This window comes from Trachemys scripta, chromosome 11 (genome assembly GCF_013100865.1).
Source record: "Trachemys scripta elegans isolate TJP31775 chromosome 11, CAS_Tse_1.0, whole genome shotgun sequence".
Taxonomy (NCBI): domain Eukaryota; kingdom Metazoa; phylum Chordata; order Testudines; family Emydidae; genus Trachemys; species Trachemys scripta.
Window position 1 is genome coordinate 37,341,463 of NC_048308.1, and position 27,996 is coordinate 37,369,458.

The 27,996-nt window shown below is 39.8% G+C and overlaps 1 protein-coding gene across 3 annotated transcripts in view; it reads right to left on the reverse strand.

Moving 5' to 3' along the window:
• TLK1 (tousled like kinase 1) overlaps positions 1 to 27,996 on the reverse strand; it is a 189,397-nt gene that overhangs the window by 75,129 nt on the left and 86,272 nt on the right. For all 3 annotated transcript variants that reach the window (XM_034785291.1, XM_034785290.1, XM_034785289.1), the window contains exons 2-4: positions 17,004 to 17,122; positions 13,371 to 13,442; positions 944 to 1,019 (exon numbers count right to left, since the gene is read on the reverse strand). In XM_034785291.1, the coding sequence (XP_034641182.1) occupies positions 944 to 1,019; positions 13,371 to 13,442; positions 17,004 to 17,117 (262 nt within the window). In that variant the 5' untranslated portion in view covers positions 17,118 to 17,122. The remainder of the gene's footprint in view (positions 1 to 943; positions 1,020 to 13,370; positions 13,443 to 17,003; positions 17,123 to 27,996) is intronic.

Here is a 27,996-nt window from a genome sequence, read left to right on the forward strand (position 1 = left end):
GTGACCAGGACCCAGCCAGTGTGAGTGCTACTGAAAATCAACTTGCATGCCACCTTCGCCACGCATGCCATAGGTTGCCTATCCCTGGCCTAAACAGTCACTGGATAGTAACAATTATGGCTGGATTCAAGTCAAAGCCAAGCCACATCAGATGGAAGTCATCTATTTCACTCTACTGATTCCCCCCCCCCCCACCCCCAATTATTCTAATCCTCCCCTATGAACCTTTGTTGGATGGAAAAAGGTCTCTCAGGACAATAATGGAAATTCATCTGAATATCAAGCAATTGAAAACTTTAAAACCATGAATTCCTGCTCATCAGCTGGAATAAGAAAAGTAACTGCGGAGGCACACTAGTGAGAAGAATTGTTGTGGTTCTGAACAAACAGGTAGAATGTCACAATGGCAAGAGCGAATTGAAGCCATGCAAAATTCTTTTACACATTTAACAGCTCAGATACAGAATCTACTTGCCTGTTCCTACCCAAGATTGATAATGGGGAAAAAGATATATTTTATTCACCATTTAAAAAAATCCCTTGTCTCATGCAATGAGTGTGGAACTCTGTCAGGCTGTCTAAGGGCTTGTCTACACAGCCCCAGAGTGCAGACTACTGGGTGTGAACTGTAGTGAGCACTAAAGTGTTGCACTTTAACTGTCCTGTGTAGACCCTGCTAGTATGAACTAAAAGATACCTAGTTTCTGTTAATGTAGTCCTGTTTGAAACGCAAACTAGATACCTTCTAGTTTGCGCTAGCAGGGTCTACACAGGACAGTTACAGTGCAAAACTTCATCATGCACTGCAATTCATAACCTCATAGTTTGCACTGCAGGGCTGTGCAGACAATCCCTAAATTTCATGTGTTCAAGCAAATGTAATTTGATTAAATGCATATAATACCTAACTGATATGCTAAAATTCAAAAAATGTTTGGTGTACCTTGGCTGCTTTCACTCTGGTTCTCTGCTTTCCTTTTTCTTCCCCTGGAAGGTTCTGATTGTTTCTTCTCTGGAGTCTACAAAAAGCAAATTAATGTCTTTAAATGCAAAAGAATCTGATCCAGCAACAGCTCTACTTATTTATATTATTGTTACATGCAATAAATAAAAAATCTCATTCTTAAAACATGGTCTCAATTCAGCATGAATATAATTTCAGATTTTAACTGAAGGAAAAAGATGACAATATGAGTACTTACTCTTGTACTCTCTCCCTTCAGAAGGCGTATTACACCTGTGTGTTGTGTTTACAGTAGAACATCAGAGTTAGAAACACCTTGGGCATGGAGGTTATTCGTAATTCTGAACAAAACGTTACGATTGTTCTTTCAAAAGTTCACAAATGAACCTTGACTTAACACAGCTTTGAAACTTTACTATACAGAAGAAAAAAATGCATATTTTAACTATCTTAATTTAAATGAAACAAGCACAGAAACAGTTTCCTTATCATGTCAAATCTTTTTTTTTTTTAAAAACATTCCCTTTATATTTTTTAGTAGCTTATGTTTAACACCATACTGTATTTGCTTTTTTCCCCCCATCTCTGCTGTTACCTGGTTGCATGCTTCCAGTTTCAAATGAGGTGCGTGGTTAATTGATCAGTTCATAACTCTGATGTTCATAAGGGAGGTTCTACTGTAGTTTTAAATTAGATAATAAGGTCTTACGGTCAAAGTCTGCTTTTTTACTATATTTGTACACTGCCCAGCTGAACGGGGCCTAAGTCTGAGCCAACACCTCTGGGCACTACTGACTTCCATATACTGCACCGTTTTGATATAAGAATAAAAGTTTGTCAAAGCTATTTTCAAAATGTATCTTTCTACAGGAACACAGTGCTTACAAATGTTTCTCTACATGATGTTTGTTGAGCGATACACTGTTATCTTAAATTATGTTCAGTCTAAACATTTAATGAACATTCTGTGAACAAAGCAAGTTAATGTTAAGTGATAAATTGACAAGATTTAACCAAGTATTGATGACATTAAAAAGTAATCTTTTCCTCTCATCCATCCTTTTCTGCTTTCAGTTTAATTGGTAAATAGTTAAGTGATTTTATTATCAAATGTTATTCAATTATTAGCATTTTAATATAGCATCTTAAATAGCCAATGTAAATGCCGAGTATAATTTTAAAACTGTACAGCCTTTACATATGTCTATACAATCATTTTAAATTTCCCCAAAAGTTAGTTATTCTGCAATTGTAAAAGATCAGCTCTCTCATATATAAACCTCTGTAGGAATTTAAATTTCATTTTGAAAAAATCAAAATTCCAATAATTTGTAGAAAAAATATTTCATTTTCTTTTAACCTTTTTCATTCCTTTTGTTTAGTTTTAACCTTAAACTGCAAACAGTATTAGCACTCTAATAAGATGTCTAAAATTATACTGGAGGTAATTTTCACTTTTGGTAAATACAGTATTCATATGATAATGCACAACGCATATGCAAAACTCGGGCATATCAGTTCAAATCACCACAAAATGTTTTCCAGAAACCAATCAGCACCTTTCTTCTTCTAATGGAACCATATGAATTACAACAAATTCAAGAGCTATGGAGCTGGGAAATATCTGGTGAACACTCCCCAAATAACAAAGCTGTCTTCACTTACAAACTTCAGCAAAACTTACAAACAAGAAAAAACATTTTTAGAAGTTCTCCAATGTCAGATTCCAGAACTATGACGAAAAACACAAAGCTGACATGTTGCCAAGAGCCCTATACTTTATGTCAGAGGTGGGCAAACTATGGCCCGCGGGCCACATCCGGCCCAGAGGACCCTCCTGCCCCGTCCCTGAGCTCCTGGCCTGGGAGGCTAGCCCCGGACCCCTCCCCTGCAGCCCAAGTTCACTGCGCCGCCGGCGCAATGCTCTGGGCGGCAGGGCTGCAAGCTCCTGGGGCAGCGCAGCTGCAGAGTAGCGGCCTGTCCCAGTGCTCCGGGCAGTGAGGCTGTAGCGCCGCTAGGCACCGGTGCTCCAGGCAGCACAGTAAGGGGGCAGGGAGCGGGGGGGGTTGGATAGAGGGCAGGGGAGTTCGGGGTGGTGGTCAGGGGGCAGGGGTGTGGATAGGGGGCAGGGCGGTCAGGGGGCAGGGAGTGTTGAATGGAGGCAGGAGTCCCCAGGGGGCAGTCAGGAGAGGAGGGGTTGAATGGGGCGGCAAGGGCAGTCAGGGATGGACATTCCAGGTGCGGTCGGGGGGATTGGATGGGGCAGGAGTCCAGGGGGGCCTGTCAGGGGACAAGAAGCAGGGAGGGTCAGATAGGAGGTGGGGGCCAGGCCACGCCTGGCTGTTTGGGGAGGCATAGCCTCCCCTAACCGGCCCTCCATACAATTTCTGAAACCCAATGTGGCCCTCAGGCCAAAAAGTTTGCCCGCCCCTGCTTTATATGGTTCAGGTCCTGGTTTACCTGTATATTTTGTGATTTACCACTTGTTTCTATCTTGGCTTGATAGTTTTTAATTTTGGCCTTTATATTTCCTTTTATAAAACGTATTCATTTGTAACAGTCTGCCTCTAAAAGAATTACTCTCTCTTTCCAAAATCGTGGGTTAAGATAGAAATACAGGTCTATATAAATATTTTATATTTACTTACAGAACGATTCATAGTCGCACAGAATTTTTTCAAAGAAAAAAAGTGGAAAACCACCAATTTGTACTATGTGTCTCTTAAGTATGTAATGTCTTTCCCTCTCTATAGCAAATAAGTACAAGAAATACAGCATTTTCTAAGATGTCTTTACATTGTCGCACCAAATCTGCAATCTGATCTGCATGGGTGGAATCCAACCAAAATTAGCTGAGGTCCACCCAGGAAGATCAGAACCTATATTTGCAAGGCTTTTCTATTAAAATCCCGCCATTCCAAAATCCCAGGTTTTAATACTAGTATTAGTGACCTAGAAAAATGATTATTTCTAAATTCTACTATGTTTTCTGCATCCTTGTCTGGCACACAAAACAAGAGATAAAAGTATCTCATGCATTGAGAAATTAAAAAATATTAAATAAAGATTTATTTTTATATACCACATTATCACTAACAAAGCATAGCGTGATTGCATCAGTACTGCATTACAGTTTGATAATAAACTAACATTCTCACTACAGAAACTAATGTTAGTGTTGTATTTCTAATCAAGATCTAAATTTCTACATTATTTTTCAAAATCTGTTGCAATACAGCTAAGGTCTCAACACCACAAAGGGAAGCCCGGCTCACCTTATAAATATATCTTCAGGCTCCTACTGTACCTTTCATATGACAAATTGTTTACCATAACAGACTCTCTATTATGACACCATTTCAAAAATTCTTGTATGTAACATTAAAAGTTTAAATTTATTCTGTTAAAAGATTACATTTAGTGTGAAAACAAACCAGATGTTATTTAAAGGAGTAAAATGCTACAGTCTCTCATTATCATATCTGGCATAACTACAAACCCTTTGAAGAGAATATAACACCTTTTGAAAAATGGGTCAAGAAAGCACATTCTTTTATTTAGTGCCACAATTTTTCTGATTGCTCATTGAAAATGTAAAGACACCCTCCACTTAATTTTTTTAATGAAATCATCACAGCTGCAAAAAATAAAGCCATGGCATGGCAGAATTCCAGAAATCATCTTTCAACAAACATGGAAGGAACCTGCAGCAGGAGACATAACGCAGTGAATAGTTCTGCTTAGGGCCCTTTAAAAAAATATTTTAAATGTGTGGTTGCTGAATTTTGGGGGCTCTTTTGTTACTTGTGGTTAAGAATCCAATATACAAAGATACTTTACGATTTAGAAATAATCACCCCAGCCTCGGAAATACGACCTTGTGGTTAAGGCACTGTACTTTGTGTCAGAAGATCTGGGTTGAATTCCCAGTTCTGGCACAGACTTCCTGTGTCCTTGGATAAATCACTTATTCTTTGTATCTCAGTTCCCTATATGTAAATTGAGGATAATGGACCTTCCTACTTCTCAAGAGTGTTCTGAGGATAAATTCATCAGTGTTTGGGAGGCATTCAAATAATCTATGGCAGGAGTTCTCAAACTTCATTGCACCGCGACACCCTTCTGACAACAAAAATTACTACACGACCCCAGGAGGGTTGTGGGGGCCAAAGTCTGAGCCCCATCAGCCAGAGTGGTAGGGGGACCGAAGCCTCAGGGCTTCAGCCCTGGGAGGGAGTGGGGGCATGTAACCTGAGCCCCACTGCTCAGGGCTGAAGCCCTCGGGTGTTGGCTTCAGCTGCGGGCCCCAGCAAGTCTAAGGCTAGCCCTGGCGACCCCATTTAAACATGGTCGTGATCCACTTTGGGGTCCAACCCACAGTTTGAGAACCACTGATCTACGGTGATGGATGTCATACAAGATCCTAGATCAGAGGTTCCCAAACTGTGGTATGTGAGATATCTCTGTGGGGGTACACAGGAGGAATTGCGTAATGGTGGATTGTATTTTACTTATTGCATTTTCATAATAGGCTACTGAGACAAAGCTTTAAAACTCTGTGGGAATTTGTTATATAAAATATGGTAGTTAATTTACTTCAAGACATACCAATGAGAACAGATACACAGAGACACTGATGTACAGAGCTCTCACCTCCAATCACCATACAGAGCAGGTTTAGTTGCCCAGCAACTGTCCAGTCTAACTGAGCTCAGAACTTAGGGGGGTTTTTCGGTTGTATATGTCACACTATAACTATATCTGTAAGTAACAGTGAAATATGAACAGATGGCTAAAGACCAGTAGTGTTAAGAAAAACACACGAAATATCAGTGATGAGAAGGGTAGAGCTATGTGGGCAGCTGGTAGATCTGGAAAGGGGCACGCAACAAGAAAAGTTTGGGAAACTCTGTCCTAGATAATAGGCAGTACCCTGATATAGGACCATATTTTTCTTTCACAGAATTGCAACAATGTAGCATAATTTCCAGCGTGTAATGGAACACTTCCACTGTCATCTCCCTTAACTTCCAACCTACACCACTGCAATACTGTTCAAAGAGAGTTCCCAGGCAGCACCATTAATTTCTTTGTATACTGTTAATAGTTCTCCAAGTAGTGCTATTAAAAAGTTAATTATGCATTTCTACATCTAGCAGTAACACTAAATTGCTTTCTAGAATTTTTCTACAAATTTCCTTCAAGATTAACCAGAAGGAGGTAAACAGATTATTGAAAAATAAAATTTCTACTTGAAAAACAGAGATACTACCCAAGTAGATCATGCTCCATGTCTCAGACAATGCAAGATCTTCAACATGCAGTTATAGTTAGAAAAGAAATTTTAAAATAGCAACTTCTTACCTATCAGATTTGGTCCTGGCATACATTCAAAATTTTTTCTGCTGTCTTTTTTTTTTTTTTTTTTTTACTTACATTGTTACTACTTTTTACACTTTTTAGCACTTAAGAACCAATACTGCTTTGGGAGGATGAACTCTAGTCTACTGGTGAATCACCAAAAGAGCTGTTAATTAAGTATCAGCTGGAGGGACAAACTGGGCTTAGATCTTAAATTAAACCTGTATAGCCCAATTATAGACAATGTCCCAGAGATTCTCTGACTAGTTATGATGCACAAGCCAGAATGAACACAGATGAACTTTCAGACACAACGTTGAGTTTGCACAGCTGTCAGTTAGAAAAACGGCTCACTAACTGAAAGTTGGGCGATTTTTGCTTATCAGTACTCTGGAAGTTACACAATCTCTCTCGGGGGATTCAAACAAAATAAAGATCAGAGCTAGATCTATGCCACCCTCTAATTCTATCTAACCAGATACAATACTGCCTTCAGATTGTAATGCCATATCTTTCTCCTTTGCCAGAAAGATGGACAACAACCCCCCCCCCCTCCCCCAATTAAGACTTTTCTCTTAAGTGGACTGCCACAGCAGAAAAGTGACAGTTTTGTTCTCGTGAAAAAAACAAATAAAAAGAATAGGCAGTCACACCCTTCTGGCCAAGAAAATCATCTATTTATTAATGCCAAGAAAATGCACCCAGGAAGGACAAGATACAACATTTATCTGGGTAGCAGAATTATTCAAAGGGGGTGAACAAACAAACGTCAGACTTAGGATCCACATCCTCTTTGTGACTGATAAACTTAGTATCAGACAGCCATCTTGGGGAACCTGTTTTGCAATTGACACACACTTACTAGACAACAGAAATAAGCTTCAGCAGCTTAGGCAGAATCTTAGCTCTCTACCTTATTAATTATAAAAACATGGTTCCTTAAGGGTTAAGTCACCCGGACATGATGAAACTCCTCCTAAAATGAAAGCACTCCTTGCTAACCAGCAATACTTCTAATTAGCAATACTAATTAACAGAGCTTGTGACAACAATTCAGAGTAAGCAAACTATCATTCCAGCCAAAGAGTTCAAGATACCCATATTTAGGTCTGGTGCATATTAGATAAAGGATTTGTCTAGACTGGAGATTTGCCCGGATTACAGTAACTCCTCCATTATGTTCCTGAAAAATGCGACTTTAAGCAAAACGATGTTAAGCAAATCCAATTTCCCCATAAGAATTAATGTAAATAGGGGAGGTTAGGTTCCAAGGAAATTTTTTTCTCCAAAGACACCACACACACACACACACACACACACACACACACACACACACACACACACACACTATAGGTTTTAAACAAACAATTTAATACTGTACACAGCAATGATGATTGTGAAGCTTGGTTGAGGTGGTGAAGTCAGGGGGTGGGATATTTCCCAGGGAATGCCTTACTGCTAAACGATGAGCTAGCACTTGGCTGAGCCCTCAAGGGCTAACACATTGTTGTTAATGTAGCCCCTCACTCTAAAAGGCAGCACAAATGGAGGGAGGGGAGACAGCATGGCAGACAGAGAGAGAGAGAGAGATGGATGCGCATTGCCCCTTTAAGTACACTGCCTTTTTAAGTATATCAGCAAGTTGAGACAGCAGCTGCTGTGAGCAAGCTCCCTCTATCCTGAGCCCTGTCATGTCCCCCCTCGCTCTATGGAGATGGGGTAAGCGGGGGGGGGGGGTAGGAGAATGGGGGAGAGGGGCACCCTGACATTAGCCCCTCTGTATCCCCCCTGCACAGCAAGCAGGAAGCTCCCAGGAGCAGCTCCAAGGCAGAGGGCAGGAGCAGCAGATGGCAGTGATGGGAGGGACAGCTGAACTGCCGGCAATTGATAGCCTGCTGGGCGGGGCTGCCGCACAGGGAACTTGGAGGAGTGGGGAGCTGATGGGGGGGCTTCCAGTCAACCCTGGTTCCAAGCCCCCACCAGCTAGCTCCAATGGGCTGCTCTTTCTGCAAGCAGTAAACAAAGCAGGCAGCTGCCAAACAACGTTATAAGGGAGCATTGCACAACTTCAAACGAGCATGTTCTCTAACTGATCAGCAACCTAACAATGAAACAACGTTAACTGGGACAACTTTAAGCGAGGTGTTACTGTATAGCCATCGGTATAGCTATGCAGTGCAATATCTGGTGTAGATGGTCAAAGCTTGCTGTTTGCAGCAGGCAAGTCTACCCATATTAAAGATGGGATGAGCTCCAGGGATGCAAACAGTGGCTTTGCTTGTCCAGTTTAAGGGTTATACCAGTGCAGTCAAACTAATGGCAGGCCAATTATGGCTGTAATCAGGACAAATTTCCAGTCGAGACAAGGTGGAACTTATGCAGCATCCTGCAACCTAATACATGTCTGAACCTTTGTGTACCCTGAAAGAGGAGGTTATACCTGTAACTGGAGGTTCTTCGAGATGTGTGGTGCCTACCTGTATTCCACTGTGAGTTAGACATGCACATCATGTGCCCAGAATCGGAGAACTTTGAAAATAGTGTCTGTTAGTCTGTGCATGCACCCAGGCTCACCTCATGCTTCTGATCAAGGCAATAGAGGGCAGGGCAGATCAATCACCTCTTCAGTTCCTTCTCCACCATGAATCAGAAAGATCCAAAGCAGAAGGGAAGGAGGGCAGGTAGTGGAATACAGATAGGGATCATACATTTCAACAAACCTCCAGTTATAGGTAAGTAACCTCTTCTTCGAGTAATGGTCCCTATTGTAGTCCACTGTCGGTGATTGACAAGCAATACCTAAGTAGGAGGAGGGTGCAAGGATCAGGACAGTAGGGTCAAGCAGAGGACCGCCGTTCCAAAGGAGGCATCAGCAGCCGAGTCCTGCACCAGGGCGTAATGTTTTAAAAATGCGTGGATGGAACTCCACATAGCAGCTTTACAGATATCTAGCAGGGTACATCCTGAAGAGATGCCATGGTTGCTGCGCATTGTGGACTGAGCTCATACCCCTGTAGGGGGAGAAAGTTTCAAGAGCTGACAGAGTACAATGCATCCAGATACCCATTTAGAAATTCTCTGGGTGGAGATGGCATGCCCCCAACACTCTCTGTTATGGCAATAAACAGTCTCCAGGACATCCTGATAGGTCTTGTTCTCTTCAGGTAAAAGGCCAAAGCTCATTGCACACTGAGGGAGTGGAGTCTACGTTCTTCTACAGGAGTGTGCGGTTTCAAAAAGAATACAAGTTAAATGAATGGATTAATTAAGGTGAAACTGTAACTACTTTAGGGATAAATTTGGGGTGTGGGTGTAAGGAAACTGTCTTTGCCGGTGACAGGGGGTCCCGGGTCTTGTGAGGAGCTGAAGATGGTGGTACCAATGGAACACGGCCTGGAGCCAGTGGAGCCCAACATTTCTGGGACTTAAGACATATTGAGTCCTCATAGGCAGAAAAATCAGACATCCCATCCACCAGCTTTGAAGTGGACTTAGAGGAAGACTTAGTTCCATGCTTATGACAGTGTTTCCTAACTTCTCAACTATGCCCGTCACAGGATCTGTGGGGGTGGATTCTCCAGCACCGGAGGCGGACTTTGCAGCAGGAGGCGTACACCTTGCTGATTCAGGATGATATATGGGGGAGTTCCCTGGCCTCGGTCTGATTGGGGTCTCATGGCCATCTCCAGGAGATACTTGTGGAGGCGAAGTGCCCACTCTCTCAGGTACAATTGGGGAAAGAATGGCAAACACTCTACTGAGCCACAATGTAAGCTTCCTCCAGACAGTAGAGAGAGCACTGATGGTCGTCACTGAACAAGAAGGACTGCGGGCAGGAGATGCATAGTTTGAAGCACGGAATTCTGAGCATAGTCCGGTACCTGAACATTGGAACGAGGAAAGGAGGGGGAAGGGGAGGAGGCTGTAATCTGATTCTACTCTAAAACTATTAAAACTACTAATCACTAGGTTTATTTAAGAAATAATAAAACTATTTGCAACTGCTGTGTGGTAAATCCAGTAGGGAGCCTCGAAGGGCCTAGTACAACCCCATCACAAGGCCCAATTAAAAAAGCACAGATTAACTGCTCATTGGAGCACATGGTGCACAAGAGACCCACTAATGCTTACCAAATGCGAATTTACTATAAGAGAAGGGTCCATCACATGCACTGGGGATTTTCTCTGGAAAAGGGAATCCCCTGTGAGTCAGAGCCCTCTGCCACACTCTTCTCAAGTGTGAGGGTCCATACACCTACACTAATATAAGATAGGCGACAGAGAGCCAGACAGCCAAACAGCACATGGCGCAACAGTGTCCTTTCCAGTGCTTTGTGTCTCTCTCCATTAATGGCAACTGACTGACCCCACACTTGGTCAGAATGTCAGAAGCCCACTAACCGTTAGTGATATGCAGTATGTTTTCACAGTGATTCAAGGCAAAAACTGGACAGGGTCAGATGAGGCGACAGCTGAACTAGCAGTGTTGGAATAATTCTGAACATGGACTTGTCATTTTTATAGGGCTAATGAGCCAGCAGCAGAAAGAGCTTATGTTTGAAATTACAGACTAAAAGGGCTGAAATTGTTCAGTACCTCACTTCATATGTGAAAAAATATAAGCTGTTTCTAATTTGAGCGATATTAAAAAACATTCAAAGCATGACAGGTTCAAATTTATCCTGCTCTTCTCCACCCTTTTAGATCTCATTTACAAAGTCCATGTAATTTTTATATAGGTATTCCTCCCAACATGAAAAAACCTACAATTTTCCCTATAAAACACTTTTTGGGGGAAAATGATGCCAGAAACCCAGAAACTCATCCTTACAATAAGAAAACTAGTTTGCACTCCACACAAAAAGAAAAAAAATAAAGGTGGTAAAAATTTTCATTTCAAATGCTATAGATATTATAAACTGAGGGAAAAGGGTTTTAGAAGTGGAAAATGATCTAATGTCTGATCTTTGAACACATTTCTATATTTCTCAGAATAAATACTGGCAAACTAATTAAGTTTTAAGAGTATTTATACAGCTACAATTAAACAGTGGCTAAGGAGGTTTCCCTGTGCTAGTGAAAGTTTTACTGCCTTAAGGTAAAAATTTAGCAAGCTATACACACCATTCTTAGTTCCAATATGAATTTATCATCATTAAGGATACAACAATCACGTAGGTTACGGATTCCATGACTTTCCAGAACTTCCAGGACTTCTGGGGCAGGGCCAGAACAGTTGACCGGTGACCAGTCCCAGGGCCGCCAGAACAGCTGACCGATCCCTCACCCGCTGGAGCAGCAGCTTGGACTGGGTCAGCCCCTCTGGGGCTGTAGCAGCAGCGGTCAGTGCTCTGTTTGTCCCTATCCCCCACAAGGTATTTTTAATAAAAGTCAGGGACAGGTTGCAGACTTCCGTGAATATCTGTTTATTGCCTGTGACCTGTCCCTGACTTTTACTAAAAATACCTGTGACAGAATTTTAATTTTAATCATCATGCAGCATAGCTATATATCAAGTCTTGGGGCGAGAGTCTAATCCCCATACCGTCCCCCGGTGGTAAAAGGGCTGAAGTAGTATGCAAGTGCTCTAAAGGGGGAATTTTCCTGGTGCAGGCATTGTGAAGACCACTACTTTGAACCCCCCCTCCACACACCCCATTTGTGAGTCCTAGCATATGGGCATGTCAATGACAGGGCCACAGCACTCAGAGTTATGCAGTTTCTGAGTTCAGAACCCCAACCCCATGGGAAACCCAAGGAAATTGTTGTAACTCAGACAGATCCCCCAGAGCCGTTTGAGTTATGCCAGGGGCCTCACCTGGCCAAAGCATCCCAGGATCAGGAGGGCACAAAGGTGGTTTAAAAGTGGTCTTAATCTTCCCCCCAGCTGCTCTTAGAGGCATAGCACAGAATCTTTCCCTTTTTTTCTAACAGGCCGGAGATAAAATACAGTTTATTTTATATATATATAAAATTATATATATATATAGTTAACCTTTCATGATACAATGCAGAACCAACATAGGCTAAAAAGTGAAAATGCTCTGAACACAGGTCCAAAGGAGCTTTTCACAGGATGGCTGGCCCCACTAAATGAAGCAGGGTCCAGCTCCCCTGTGCCAGAACAGGTGCCCCCAGTTTGGCCAATTAGAGAGCCAGGCAGCACATGGTACTATAAAGAAACTAGGAGATCTGAGAGTGGAAGAGGGAGACCTAGTGAGTTAAGGCTGCCTGTCAGCAGACTCCCTGGAAAGAGGAAGGAATTATCAAGGAAGCCAAGGAAGGGATTAGCCTGTTGACTATCAGAAGTCAAAGCAGTGCCAGGAAGCTGAAAAGGGCTGAGGGCTCGGAAGCCCATGGAAAAGCTAGCCAGCTATCCTTCCTGGGCGAGAGCGCCATGGTCAGAAAAGGCTGGAGAGGGCTGAAGGCTGAATGCAGCAGAGGAGGTTCCTGCTGGCTCTCAAAACCAGAGAGCTGAAGCGAGAGAAGGCTGAAGGCTGACACCCCAGGCATGGTTAAGAACACCAGGGCTGTGCTCGAGACCCAGGACACAGTGAGAGACACTGGGGTTGCACTGGATAGCCAGGGCACTGATGAGGGATGCTGGGGCTCTATTTGATGTACTGTGTGGAGACAGGCCTGAAACTGTAGAACGTTGTGTTGGAACTTGTTTTCTTATGGTTTATGTGCATGGAACTGTATTTATACTTCGGAAGACTGTTTGGACTATTTCTGGAACTACAAAAGGGGAAACTAAGGCAGGCATGTCTGTCATGCTGCGGCCAACTGTAGGAGGGCACTCCAAGCAGGAAGCTCTATGACAACACTTTTATGAAGTCTTACCATACATATCTCCATCTCAAAAAAATTAGTTTGGTCCAAAGGTGTAACAAATTTTAGCTTTTACCACTACATGCACTTTTTAATCTTATTGTATACATAGAAATATTATATTTTCTTTAAGAAGCTTACATATAAAATATCAACTGCATTAGAACATATTATAAGTATTTTGTTTGCATTAAAATATTGTAAACATACATACCTCCGATTCTTTATCACTTAGAGATCCCAAGCTTCCAAAACTGTGATTAGAACTTTCATTATTTGTTGAGGCCTATTGAGAAAAATAATATATCACACACTATGTTCAGATTTATAAAACAGCTAATAAATTACAGTATTTGCAGTTATGCAAAGTAAGGGTAATCAAATTTCATGCTTCAAGACGAAGTGCTCAACTGCAGAGACCATATGACCTGCAAGGAAAATACCAGATTTGATGGACAAATGGTGTGCTCCAGCACAGTAAATTCTATGTTCTTAATTGCTTCTAAAGCTATTCTGAACAATGTAGTTTGCTACCAAAATTGGAAAGGAAACAACTGTACATACATATCCTCTCTGAAAAGAATGCACAAACACAATTTACAGGATAGACCACTAACTCATGAAACAGTCACACCAATATAACAGCCGTAAGGAAAACACTTAAATGATTAAGAGGTTATGGATGAGGAAGTGTCTACACTAGAGAGCTTACAGAAACACAGTTGTACCAATGAAGCTGCATGGCTATAAGATCTCTCGTGTAGCAGCTCTATGCCAACGGGAGAGAGTTCTCCCATCAACACAATTAAACCATCCCCAACAAGCGGCAGAAGCTATGTCTGTGGGGGAAGCTTGCCCACCGACATAGCTCTGTGCGCACTACCCCTTATGCCAGCAAAACTTATGTTACTCGGGGTGTTTTTTTCACACCCGAGTGACATAAGTTTTGCCAACAGAAGTGGTAGTGTAGACATGGCCCAAGAAGTATGTCAGATACAGAATCAAGTTATCATTTTGAAGGGCTTTCCTTAAAAAACACACCTCTAGAATGAGCCACATTCCTCCAGCCTTATTTTAGACCAGCAAAGTATCTGATAGATACTTCTTGAAAGCTGTGACTCCAGAGGATGCATTTATATACCCACTAAAGCTAGTAGATTTGAAGAGAGAGTTAGCAATTCTTTCTTTTTGTAAGGAATGTAGCCTTCTTGTCTGAGATTAGGATTCTGAGAGGATAAAAAAAAAACCAAACCCATGTGGCTATTAGATAGCTTTTAACACTAGGAACCTTATCTTACCTTAGACCTTAGTCCCTCCAGTGCCACTGACATCAGGCAGCCCAATTCTTCTACTGATTATGATCTCTCACTAGGTCTGGTACTTCTTCCCAGGTGATTGCCAGTGCATTTGATATCTTCTGTCACTGTCTTCTACTAGTTCTTCCCTGACTAACTTAATTTTCTTTTTTTCTCCCTTCTTTAACCAATTCAACACTTGCTTAGCATGTCTCCCATCTTAAATACAATGCACATGTCACAACCACCTGAGGCTTCTTTCTTTGGTATGTTCTAGAATTTCCTGCTCTGTCAGTTCCCATACCCTCACATTTGTTATTATGTCTTTCCATGAAGTGTATAGAATCTTTCCCAGTCATCTGTGATGGGCAGCCTCCAATCTCTTTTTGTTAGCCACCGTCATTGGCCAACTCTCTGCTCCATACTGTAGTGTTCTCAGTACAATTGCAAGATATAATCTGACCTTTAGTTTGGTGTGGAGACCTCTGTTTGACCAGATGTTGTTCATCTTTCCAAAAGTGATGTCTGCTTTTCCTAATCGCCTGTGAATATCCTTATCGTAGCCACCATCAAATGTCATCACATTGCCCAGATAGCAGAACTCTTCTACCTGTTCAATACATTTTCCCTCCACTTGCACTTTTGCACCTGTTGTCTGGCTTTCTACCTTCATGATCTTGGTTTTCTTTAATTCCAATCCAATTTTTGCTGCTTCCTATTCTACCTCTGACGTAAGAACAACCATTCAGTTCCACATCATACTTAGTAAAGCAATGTTGCTGGCAAAATCAAAGTTGTGTAACATCTCCACTAACCACAGTCTATGGTGCCTTATTATTACAGATGTGTCTTGTTCACAGCCTGGCTGTTGTTGGCTTGGGAGCCAGTGAAAGAGACATTAAGGTCTTTGCTGTGATGTTATCCAGCATAATTCCTACACCTTCTAATACATTCCTCCTCCTGGGTATAAGATTGTAGCACAAACACCATCTTGCCCCTCCTCACCCATCTCCTCTCACAGACATCAAGTATGTTCAGATCATTTTTTTTTCATTTCTCATGTAACCTATGCCAGCTTTCCTGTACTATGCAAAGTACACACATTCCACATATTTATTCTTGCTACAAATTTTATCGTCAGAATTCTCAAGATCTCAGCTTCCTTTTGGCTTTCACTGACACCTGTCATACTTGGGTTTTCAGTCCCATCATCTATCGTCCTCAAGTTTTGGTTTGACTGAGATGTTTCTGTTGTAGAAACATCTCAAACCTAATGGCAGAACCCTCCTCTTTTATCCGAAAACTAATTTATTGCCAGTATTTTCCTACTCTTTAAACATAAATAGTTTTCCCTATATAAAAGGGTTAGACTGCCAAGAAAAAATAAGAAGTTAAACCATAAATATCCTTGGGTTATAAAAATGTATGAAGTCATGAAGCCTGAGAAGTAATGTAAAACAGGACTTTTCTATGGCCTGGTTTATATCTATTCAGTGATCCGTTTGACAAAGAACGGCAACAAAGTCCTTTAGTGAAAAAGCTTGCCCTATTGCCAATGCATTTGATATCTGTTAGGCTGTCCATTTTCTACCTCCTTGATCACTGGATTGTTCTCTTTTCTTCCACAAATCCAATACCCAAAAGCAAGGCTGTGCAGAAATATTATGATGCAAAATTATAACTTGCCACAGCAAGTGCTCATCTTGGAGACACTGGATCATTGAATTCCATTATTCAGCCAGTTTAAAGAATGAGACTGACCTCAGACTAGATGATGACTTGTGAATTAAAGTTCCTATTGAAACATAACTGGAATAGATAGAATTGGTAGGTTTTTCTCAGGGATCTTCCTTGTTATCTAGGAACATCTTTAGGTAATTCTTTGTCATGTCATATCCAGTGTTCCTCTGACATTTATTTTATTTGGACATAGAAACCAACCAGGAGCACCCATTTTGAGAATCCATTTATTATGGTTTTCACCTTATGTTCTGCAAACTTATAATAACTGTTTTGCAGCAAGTTAGATAGAGATAGCCTTTTCATAACCGTTCTTCCAGGAAATAAGGGGAACTTTCACGTACCTACCCATCAAGAGAAGAGGAAAGTTCTAGAATCTCAACTAATTGCTTGAACAGGAAACACAGATGTACTTAGGTGCAACTACTGTGCGTCTTACTGGTTTCAGACAGTAGAAAAATGAGGACATGGGGGAGGGACATATGTAAAGGAATATCTCGTCGTTCTCTCTCCCAAAATAAAAGCTGTCCTAGAGGAGTCATATATCCCATTTTCGCAGTGATCCTTGAACATCAAACCAAAAGAAACTTTTATAGCAAGTATAATATGGAATCCAAAAGCCAATGTTTTTACTGGAATAAGAGACTAAACTAGAAAATAAATCATGTCAACCTACCCCAGATAGGCTACAGCATTTTCTGATGAGACCCATTGTCATATACGGTGTGTGTTTTATAGATAGTATATTTTCTTAAATTACAATTAAATTAATGCTTACAGAGAGGTTTAAATAGCCACCCAGTTCTACTTACTTTAGCTCCAACACTGCAACTTCCAGTACTCCCAGTGCTGCCACTCACTACTCCTGTAAATCTGGCCTCTAACAATTCTTGCCTTCTTGGGTCCAGGCTATGAAGCTCATCCATTGCACCTAAGAAAATAATATCAATTAGTTGTATTCTATAACAAACTTGCTTGCACAAGAATGTTTCCAAATAACGTATACAAAATCTTCACTATAGTACAGACCATAACAAGCTGCATGAAGCAAGGTCTCACACTCAGCTCTATGGCATATCTATCTGTCTATTGTACAGTAACTTGCGAACATCTAACCAATTCCAAAATTTCAGGTAATGTTCTATACTGAACCCTATTAATTTTGGTGAAAATCAGAAATCCAGAAGGGGAAAAAGGAGACACCAGGAGCCCCTTCATCATGTTAGCAGATCCAGCAACTTCAACCACCTCAGTAATTGTCTAGATCAAGGGTCGGCACGGCAACCTTTGAAAAGTGGTGTGCCAAGTCTTCATTAATTTAAGGTTTCGTGTGCCAGTAATAAATTTTACATTTACAGAGGACGGCGGACGGAACCCCAGACCGGCAGTCTGGACGGCGGACGGAACCCCAGACCGGCAGTGGGCTGAGCCGCTCAGTCCGCTGCCAGTCTGGGGTTCTGTCCACCAGCTCCAGCCAGCCAGGATCCCGGCCGCCGGCCCCCTGGCTGGGAGCAGAGTGCCACTAGAAATCAGCTCACGTGCCACGTTTGGCACGCATGCCGCAGGTTGCCGATCCCTGGTCTAGATCAAAAACTCAATTGATGGCAGCCATTAACACCTTCCAAGCATAACCTCCTCCACCAGCTCTGCCCATGGTCCAATACAACTTAAATATATTGTCACCTTGAATCATAGGCACTGACTTCTGCTGGCGCCAGCGGGTGCTCGACCCCCCTCTGCCCTATGCCCTGCCCTCATTCCAACCCCTTCCCCAAAGTCACCACCCCAACTCCGCCCCCTCCCTGCTCCTATTCCAACCCCTTCCCCAAATCCCTGCCCTGGCACTGCCTCTTCCCCGCCTCCTTCCCTGAGCACGCTGGGTTCCCGCTCCTCCCCCGTCCCTCCCGGAGCTTGTTACGCTGCGAAACAACTGTTTTGCGGCGGCAAGCGCTGGGAGGTAGGTGAAGAAGTGGGGTGCAAAGCGCTCAGGGGAGGAAGCGGAGGCGAGGTGGGCAGGAGGTGGGGAAGGGAGGGAAGGTTGGCAGCCCTGGAGCACCCACTGAGTTGGCACCTATGCCTTGAATAGTTTGTCTCCCAGACTGAAAAGAAATAAGAATGGTGAAGAGGAAGAGGGAATCACGGTATGGGGCAAAACAGGCACAAAGAGCTCCTGGCATGAGGAGAGACTAGGGTCCAATAGGGGAGGAGGACATGCAGCACAGAGTCCCTGCCATTATGTCAAAGGGCTGAATGGAGGTTTGAGGGAGCACAGAGGGATGGGGGACGCATAGAAGCCCTTGCAGGGGGAGAATGGCGAACCCTGCATGGGTGGCACAAAGAGCCATTGGCAAGTTGAGGAGAGCTGGAAGCAACAATAGGAGGGGAAGGGGCACAGATTTCCCTCGTATACAGTGAAGGGGGAGTGGTGGGGCAAACAGAGCTGCTGACATGAGGGAGGGCAGTGGATGGGTTACAAGGAGTCCCTGACATACAGAAAGAGGGGAAAGTGGCACACAAGGAGCTCCTGGGGGAGGAATGGAGAGACGTGTGTTCAGTGAGCTCGGCCTATAGAAGCAGCAAAGCAGGCAACCCTCTAGGTTACATTATAAACCACTTATGGATCTAAACCAATCTGATTGAGGAAGTGGACATTCCTAATACTCTGAATTTGCACAGAGAATAATTTATATTGTGCAACCGCTCTTTGCTTGTTCCAGTTCAACTACTGGATTGTTACATTTTCAAGTGACATTGAAAACACTAAAAAGTTTTAGTAAAGTTTGCTAAAACAAAGTGAAGTTACTTCATTCTTAAAGCCACACATTTTACATAGCATTTTTTGTACAAACTATATCCCACTTAATCCTAAAAGATTTTAAAAAGCAAGGATCATAAATACAGTATAATATAGGGCATCAAGGTGGACTGATTTAAATCAAAGCTATTTAAATTGCTGATTTTAATCATTATTTTAATCAGCAAGCAGAAAATCTTGATTTAAATAATTGACGTTAATCTTGTTTTGCATTTGTACTTTTTTGTTATTTTCCTGAAGAAAGGTTGTTTCTTATTGGTTAGTAACCATTAAACATGTTGATTTTCAACTAAACATTGCCTTTACATTAAATTTGACACTTTTGCTAACCAGGAGGATATGCTGTACCTACACATTTATTTCAGCAATTATATTAGTTTAACATACATTTACTTAGAGTCTTAATTTTGACCTTTTTATTATGTTAGAAAATGGTGAATGATGCATTTCTGATTTATTAGATTGATATTTTTACTCATTATCCATCATGCTCTATTTGGATGGAAATTAGAATTCAATTAAAAATACTTTAAAGAGCATATTTAAAAAAATTAGTTGGATTAAACTATCTTAAAAAATGACTAAATTGTTTAACAAAACGTATTTTGCTTTTAAGACTAATGATTTATTAAATAAAGCAAGTATTATCTGTAGTTAGTGAACTGTTAGTGATTGTTTCTGGTCACCCTGTCCTTCCAAGATTTTAGAATTAGTAGATCTCATCTTCGCATACCTAGTTTTTAATAGGCCTGCATGAATAACCAATTTTTCAGTTTTGTTGTCAAACTGAAACAAAATTGCAAAAACATCTGTTTCAGATTAACGCAAAACAAAAAAGTACAGTTTTTTTTTTTTAGAAAAAGAAAAAAAAATTACTTTTGGATCAACTGAAACACTTTAGAGTGACCCAAAACATTTTTTTCCAGTTTTTCATTTTATTTTGTTTTTGGTGGCGGGGGATATTTTTTATTCTTTTTTAATTAAAAGTAGGTAAATTCCTAAATGAAATTTCTTGCTGAAACAAAAAATTGAAAAAGAAATGAGATTTCCAAAATCTTTTCCTTCATCTGAAACTATTTGCTGGATGCAACTCAAATCTGCAAATAGTTTCGGTCAACCAGAATCTACATTTTATGGTGTGAATAAACTGGTTTCTTAACTTTAAATTAATGAGTTACTGAACCGAACGACTTGAATAACCTGAAATGAAGAAAATATTCTCTCTGCATCTGCAGAACAGGCTACCACTGTCAAAAGCTGAGTTAACATTTTCCCAGACTCTGGTTCCAGGTACTTAGCCAGGGATGACTTTATCAGAAGATCAGGTTTTTTGGCTCTCCTTTTTCTACAGAGGATATAGCTTACAAATTATCAGTATTCCTATTAACTTATCCTCATCAAATTAAATGTTGTCCTTGGATAGGTCTGGTAATCACGGCAACATTGTAGTTTCCATCCCCATTAGTACAGCACAAAAAGTGAATGTAGAATCTTAGTCATAAGATTTAAAATGTAAATATATAGCACAACCATTTTAAGGAAATACTTATGCTTTTTCTATGTCAGAGCAGCAGGTTGTGTTGCATAATTAAAGCACCAAGCTTGAGTGCATCCACGCTACTCACCCTGATAGTGTACGGTTTGCCCTTACCACATTAGAGGTGCCATACAAAGAATCAGGGAAGGCCTGCTGTTAGCCAATATCATATGCTGTCAGAATGCTTTGTATTTAGGCAAAGTTGTACAACTATGAACCATACTCCCAGAATGTCTTGTACTCATACCAAGCTTTACTGTGGAAACATAGTACGGGTTAAATTACTGTAACCTTTGTTGTTTGTATATAAAGAATCTGTCAGAAGCAAGATATATGTTTTGTTGAGGTGTGCCAAGTATGAATCGTGTGCTAGCTACAGTTAGGGTAGATATCTCTACTGTCTACTGACACTTGAAATGTTACTGTGTGTTGAGAACGGAGTGTAAATGTCTATCATTTAATGCTACTTGTATGCTTGTCTACTAACATTAAAAATGTACAAAACTAAATAAGAGAAGGAGTGTAAGGTCTGTGGAATCTGTGGAATTTTCTATCTGTCATAAACAAGGGAAACATAAATAAGAGCCAAAATAAGCTCACAACTTGAAACAGAGCAAAGATGTAACTGCTGCAAGCCTGTTCTCCAGATTGGTAATGTATTAACCTTTCTGTATTATGCTGATTTATCTTTGATTAATAAACTGATTGAACATGATTACCTGGTGTTGTATAAATAGAGAAATAAAACCCTCAGAAGATAAGATAAGATAGGTCTACACAACATACGTGGCTTCTGGGGCTGTTTCATTGCTGTGTAGACTTCCAGGCTTGGGCTGGAGCCCAAGGTCTGGGACACTCCCACCTTGCAGGGTCTTAGAGCCTACTCTCCAGCCTGAGCCCAGAAGTCTACACAGCAATGGAACAGCCCCGCAGACCAAGCCCCGTGAGCCCAAGTCAGCTGGCACAGACCAGTCACATATCTAGTTGCTGTGTAGACATACCCAGTATGGCCTTCACAGTTCTAGCCATTTTTCACTCCCTAATTATTATTTATAACATAGCAGCACCTACTATAAATTGAATAAATTAGGGACTACGCTGAAAGGACTTGGGGAGCCAGGAACCTCCACCTCCTTCAAATGCAGGCAGATTTGTTGGGCTTTATTAAGTATTGAGAAGACTTCCATTTATATGGGCAGAGAGGCCTTGCAGATTTAGCAGCACCCAGATGGCAGGAGGCACCTGTCCATGACCCAAAGAGTAAGACAAAAGGGTGGAGGGAGAAACTGAAGGACAGAGAGGTGAAGTGACTTGGCCAAGGTCACAAAGCAAGTCAGTGGCAGAGCCAGGAATAGAACCCAAGATTTCTGATTACAGCTGGTCAGGAATTTTCTGATGGAACGTTTTTCCATCGGAAAATGCCGATTTGTTGACAGTAATACATTTTGTGGAAGCACATCAATTTTGACAAATTTTCATTTACAAAAAATGACAAAAAGCATTTCCATAATGTTGGATAATATTTTCATAATGGAATGTTTTGATTTTTCATTTAAAAATGACTTTCATAATTTCATTGATTTTATATTATAAATTTTAAAAAATTAAAATATCTATATTGGAAAAAACATTTCAATTGACCCAAAATAAATCCCCCCCCCCATAATTTTGTTTCATGGGAAATTCTGCAACTTTTGTTTTTGTTCTACTCCACAACAGAAAACAAAATTTATTCATAACATTTCCCACAAAACACAAAATCACATTCCTGCCCAACTCCACTCCTTCCTGTTGAGTGTTAATTTTACAAGAAAAAAGCAAATATGCAACAGAGAGTGTAGCAATTAGCAGTATATAATTTTGCTATCTGAGGTCAATATAAAAATTTACAGCTACAAATACTATAGGCTACACCAGAAGACTAGCTTTAGATTTTGAAAATGTGTGGGGGGGGGGGGGGGGGGGGGAGACGGGGTTGTTATTGTTAAAGATGAAATTAACAAACAAAGCTTCCCACGTTAACCTGAGTATAAGGCTCAATAAGTTTGTATTATTTGCGTATGTATTTAATTGAACTATTTATTTAACATTTGTAATCCCTGTATATACGACACAACCCTTTACTGTAGAACAATTAAACAGTCTTCTCTGTCCTGCACACTTTTTTGCCCAGGCTACTCATTTTGATTAATCTATGCCCATTCAGGGTTGACTATTTGGCTGTGGTGAAATGTGTGTCAGTGCAAAACCACAGCTGATGTTTGTTGTAAGAACGTGCTGACATTTATTTTGCCAATTCAAGTTGCCTTAATCTCTTCCTTGGTGTTTTTCCTTCACTGTCCCAACATAGGAGTGTAAGAAAATATGTGGAAAGACTGTCAAAGAATGTGATGTTATTGTCTCTCTTCTTTACTGAGGATTCTACTACCAAGAACTACTCTTATGGAATGAGAAACCACACAAGGACACAAATAAAACAAATATTCCTTCATAGTACACATGCTTAACTTTGCATATGGGCTGAAATTAAACAGCCAGGAAGCAGACACATTCAGGAAGTCTGTTGTTGGCACAGTCTTCCAAAGTGCAGTAGATATGTGAAGTAAATCACAAGTGTTTTTTCACCAAATATGTACACATAGAGCCCATTTTTTTTGGCAGTGGTGCAGGAGAATACCATAATTGGGTTTCTAGCAGTCATAGTGCTGCCTCAGGAATTTAGATTATGAAAGGCCCTTTATTTTACTCATATTTAACATCATACTGGGCCTATAAAATCTTCTCTCTATATTCTCCAAAAATATCCCTACGCTGTTTAATCACTCTTTTAAAATGTAACACTTTCAATTTTCACTTTAATTTACTGAAAAAAGCTGTTAAAAACTCTTCTCTTAAAATATTTATTTTATTTCTGGCTTGATTTTTCAAAGGTGTTGAGCACCTAAAACTTAAGTTGATTTCAAGTGGTATCTGTAAGTGCTCAGTATCTTTAAAAACTAGGCTATAATTTATTCAGTTTACAAAACAAAACAAAACGGTACCTATTTTAAAAACATGATAATTTAAACAGATTCAGGAACATATTTACAATGCAGGATATGGAAGACCATTTATAAAAAGAATTTTGAAGTTCTACAAATTATAGCAATCTGGTACACCTTATAGAAATCTGAACAGTAAAGACAACTTAATCAATTTACCTCCTTGGAAGAATAACATTGACTTAATACACGCTATTGGTAATGGAAGCTATATCTGAGAAAGACCCATTGGTCAAAGAAGCTGACTTCCCTCCCTCCTACCCCAAAAACCACCTCACTAAAAAAGGCAAGTTTATCTTTAATACATTCAAATTTCTCTTACAAGATTTTTCCAAAGTTTAACCATTCACTTTTCTGACATGCTAATACGAAAAGTGAAATATGTAAGAAAAGTGAACTATAGCTTTACAATAATACCTTTTATCAAGCTTTTTCCACCAATATATCACATCCCATCTCAAAACTTATTCCGCTTTTAATTTATTTGCAAACACCAAAAACTGTTAGGCAACTTCTTCCAGTAAAACTTTATCCTCTGTAAAAATAAAGTAGGTGCCGATGTATCTATATGGTTTCTCTAGAAAATACTTAAATATTAATCTTAACCAGGGTGGATAAAAATCAATGATTTAACAATAAAAAATTAAAAAACTATTTTTTTTATTTAAATCAGATTTATTTTTTTGATAAAATGCTTTTTGAGGACAAAACCTATCTAAAGATAGTTTTAATTAAGATACATTATAGCTCAAAGATATCTCATCATGGCATAGGGATTATAAATTCTAATTCTATAGTATAAGACAATATATTCATGTAATGTTTCAGAAAAGTTTTGTAAGTGAGTTCCAATAGTTCATGGATTAGGGACCCAATCTTATAGGCTTCTAGGGGCTTCTGTATAGATTTAGGTTAATCTTTCTATCTACCCAATGAGACTCAGTGCTCAATCTAGAAGATGCCATCAGAGATGCTTAGTTTTGCAATTCTGAAACTGTAGATTTGTTTGTCCAGAGAACATGCCTGTTAACAGCAAAAATGTTTTCAAATAAATATACAGACATGAGAAATAACAGACCTCAACCCTATTGTCCCTCTTCAAATTTGTGTACACAGAGTCAATCCCTTACCTCTCTCTAAAAGTGCAAAGTTTCAAAAAAGTTAAATGAATAGAATATTGTTGGTGGCAGAATAGATCTGGACAAGGAGAAGTCTGGAGATTAATGTGAGACAGGAGGGACAGGCAGTAGAAACAAAAGTGAAACTGTTTGAGCAGCATATTTCAGAAGTCTTGAGGTCTTTCTGAGTGTAGCCTTCATTGATTTGAGATCTACCATACCATTCTCTCACTAGAAGGGAAAAACAGGCCATGAAAGAGACCCAGTTTGGGAATATTTTAATGAAGTTCCTCTGCCTGTGTGTAAGACAGGCATGTGTGCAAAATGCAAACAGTGCAACCAAGAAATGCAAGGCCTGGTTGCCTGAATGAAACAACATCATGAGAAGTGTTCCTTCTCAGGAGGAAGCTGCGTTGAAGATGATGAAAGGAACATATCTGAACATCCAGGATCTTCAGGTTGGTAAACTTTTTTATTTCATACTTCTTTCTTAAGGACTGCCTGTCTTCCCTCAGGACTATTCTTGAATTCTCATGTTTGAGCAAAAAATATAGTTGTTACTCTATGGTCATTTTCGATGCAGTTGTGATAAAAAATAAATAGCTGAAATAAGATCTTCCTTTTACAATTTCACCTTTAAAGTAGTACTGAGGGTCAGTGAATGCAATGAGTAATACTAAATGAGCAGTATGGTAATAATAATGAAATAACTGCCTTGACTTATTTTGTTAAGGAGAATCCATCCTCAACTTACAGGATTCTGAAGACTATCCATCTTCAAGATCACCATAATTTTCTACAGTTTCAGAGTTATCTGCCAATGATAGTGTTTCAGTCACAGCATGTATGTCACATACCCACAGTATATCATCTGTAGCAAAAAGAAAAAAAAAAATCTCCATCATCCAGAAACAACCAGAGATAAGTTTGTGATAAGAAGCAGCAGATTACAAAAAGAGGTAATTGAAGAAAAAATTGCCCGGTTTGTTTATGCAACAAACTCTCCTTTCCGTATGATAGAGAACCCACACTTGATTAACATGGTTCAGTCATTAAGACCAGGATACAGTCCACCAAACAGAGCAGATGTCACAGTCAAATTGCTGGATAAAGTGTATGAAAGAGAAATTGAGCAGTGTGCAAAAGGTATAGAGGGTAAAATTGTTAACCTGAGTCTTGATGAGTGGAGCAATGTGCACAATGATCTTGTTGTATGTGCTTGTGTGACAACAGAAGAAGGGAATGTCTTCCTTACAGAAACAATTGATACACCAGGAAATGCACATACAGCAGAATACTTAAAAGTAGCAGTAGTAAAAGCTATAACAAACTGTGAACAAAAATTCAAATGTCTAGTATGCAGCTTGATCACAGACAATGCTGGAAATGAATCCAAGATGAGAAAAAATTATTTAGAAGAGAGTGAAGAGAGTCCCAAGCTAATACCATACGGCTGCAGTGCTCATTTGATGCACCTCCTAGCCAAAGACTTCAGTGTTCCAGAAATAAAGGCTAATGCTGTTGAAATTGCAAAATACTTCTGTAACAACCACTTTGCAGCAGCTACTCTGAAAAAAAGTGGGAGGAACCAAGCTAACTCTCCCACAAGACATGTGATGGAACTTAGTAGTGGACTGTTTTGAGCACTGTATCAAGAACTGGCCTAATCTGATGACAGTTTGTGAACAAAATTGTGAAAAAAATAGATGGCACTGTCACAGCCAAAGTTCTCAACATTGGGCTTAAGAGAAATATTGAACACATGCTGAGTACCCTGAAACCTATTTCTGTAGCCTTGAACAAAATGCAGGGAAATAGCTGTTTTATTGCTCATGCTGATGAAATTTGGAAGGAACTGAGTAAGATCTTAAAAAGAGAAATATGCAATGACTGAGTTAAATTACGAGCATTATAAAAACACGAATGGGACAAGCACAATCTCCTGCTCATTTTCTTGCAAATATTCTCAATACTCGGTACCAGGGTCAAACCTTAACTGCAGAAGAGGAGGAGTTGGCTATGACATGGACATCCAGCAATCATCCCTCCATATTGCCAACTATAATAAACTTCAGAGTTAAGGGTGAACCATTCAAGAAATATATGTTTGTGGATCATGTTTTAAAGAAAGGCACATCAGTGAATTGATGGAAGTCACTTAAGCACTTGGATTCAGAGACTGTTAAGTGATAATCTCACTTTTAATAGCAGTAGTGTCTTCTGCCAGTGTAGAAAGAATATTTTCTTCCTTTGGACTAATTCATTCCAAATTGAGAAATGGTTTGGGACCCAAAAAAGCAGGAATGCTTGTTTTTCTTTTCCAGATTATGAACAAACAGGAAAATGAAGGTGAAGACGACTAAATTAGCTACAGAAGCCAGTATTTTAAGTTTCTCATGTTGACCTGGCTGACATAGTTGATTTAATTATTGTTTTTGTTGTTTTAAATATTTCATTTAACTATTTTAGTTAAAAACAATTTTAACAAAAACAAATCTTATTTTAAAAAACTTGAATGTTTAACTAAATTAAAAAATCCATATGCTTGTTTTGTTAAAATATTATATGTTTGCTGTTGAAGAAAAAAATCCAGAATACTTAACGCTGTTGTTTTAGTTAAATAAAAATTTAAATGTCTGACTGGTGATGTTCTCCTCCTAATACAGCATAGCAAGAAAATCCTGCAAATATTAATGATTAACCTGTTGAATTGGAGATAGTTCACTTCTCAATGACTCCATAAATATCTGCTTCAATTACCTTTGACAAATGAAATAACCAATCATTCATTTTCTGATATAGCTGTAAAATTAATCTGAAAAGTTTTCAAAATAAATCACTTTAAAAATGTATACTGTGTACCTTCTAAAAATGAAACCTACATCTATCTCTGAGTTGTGAAGAATATGTATTAAGTTTATAACAACCAACAAGAATGCACTTTATGTAGAAATCCATGATTAAATCGAGTCTTCCTGACTATTGATTTACGATCAAATCCACCCTGATCTTAACTGATTAACTATAGGCAAGTCTAGCTGACATGTTTTCTCCCACCCTTTATCTGCCATGACTATCTACACTATAAGTTCTTCAGGGCAAGGATTGTGTTTTACCACATTTAAGCACAATCTAATACCTGCTGGGATCTCTAGGCATTACTGTAATAAAACTAATTAAACAGGAATCCTCTTAAAATTGTTTGCCCTTCAAGCATTCTTATTTTGTGTACTGTACTGTTTGCAATCATGTCAAAGAAAATAATGGTAAAACCTATGTGATAAGCTGGTTTCT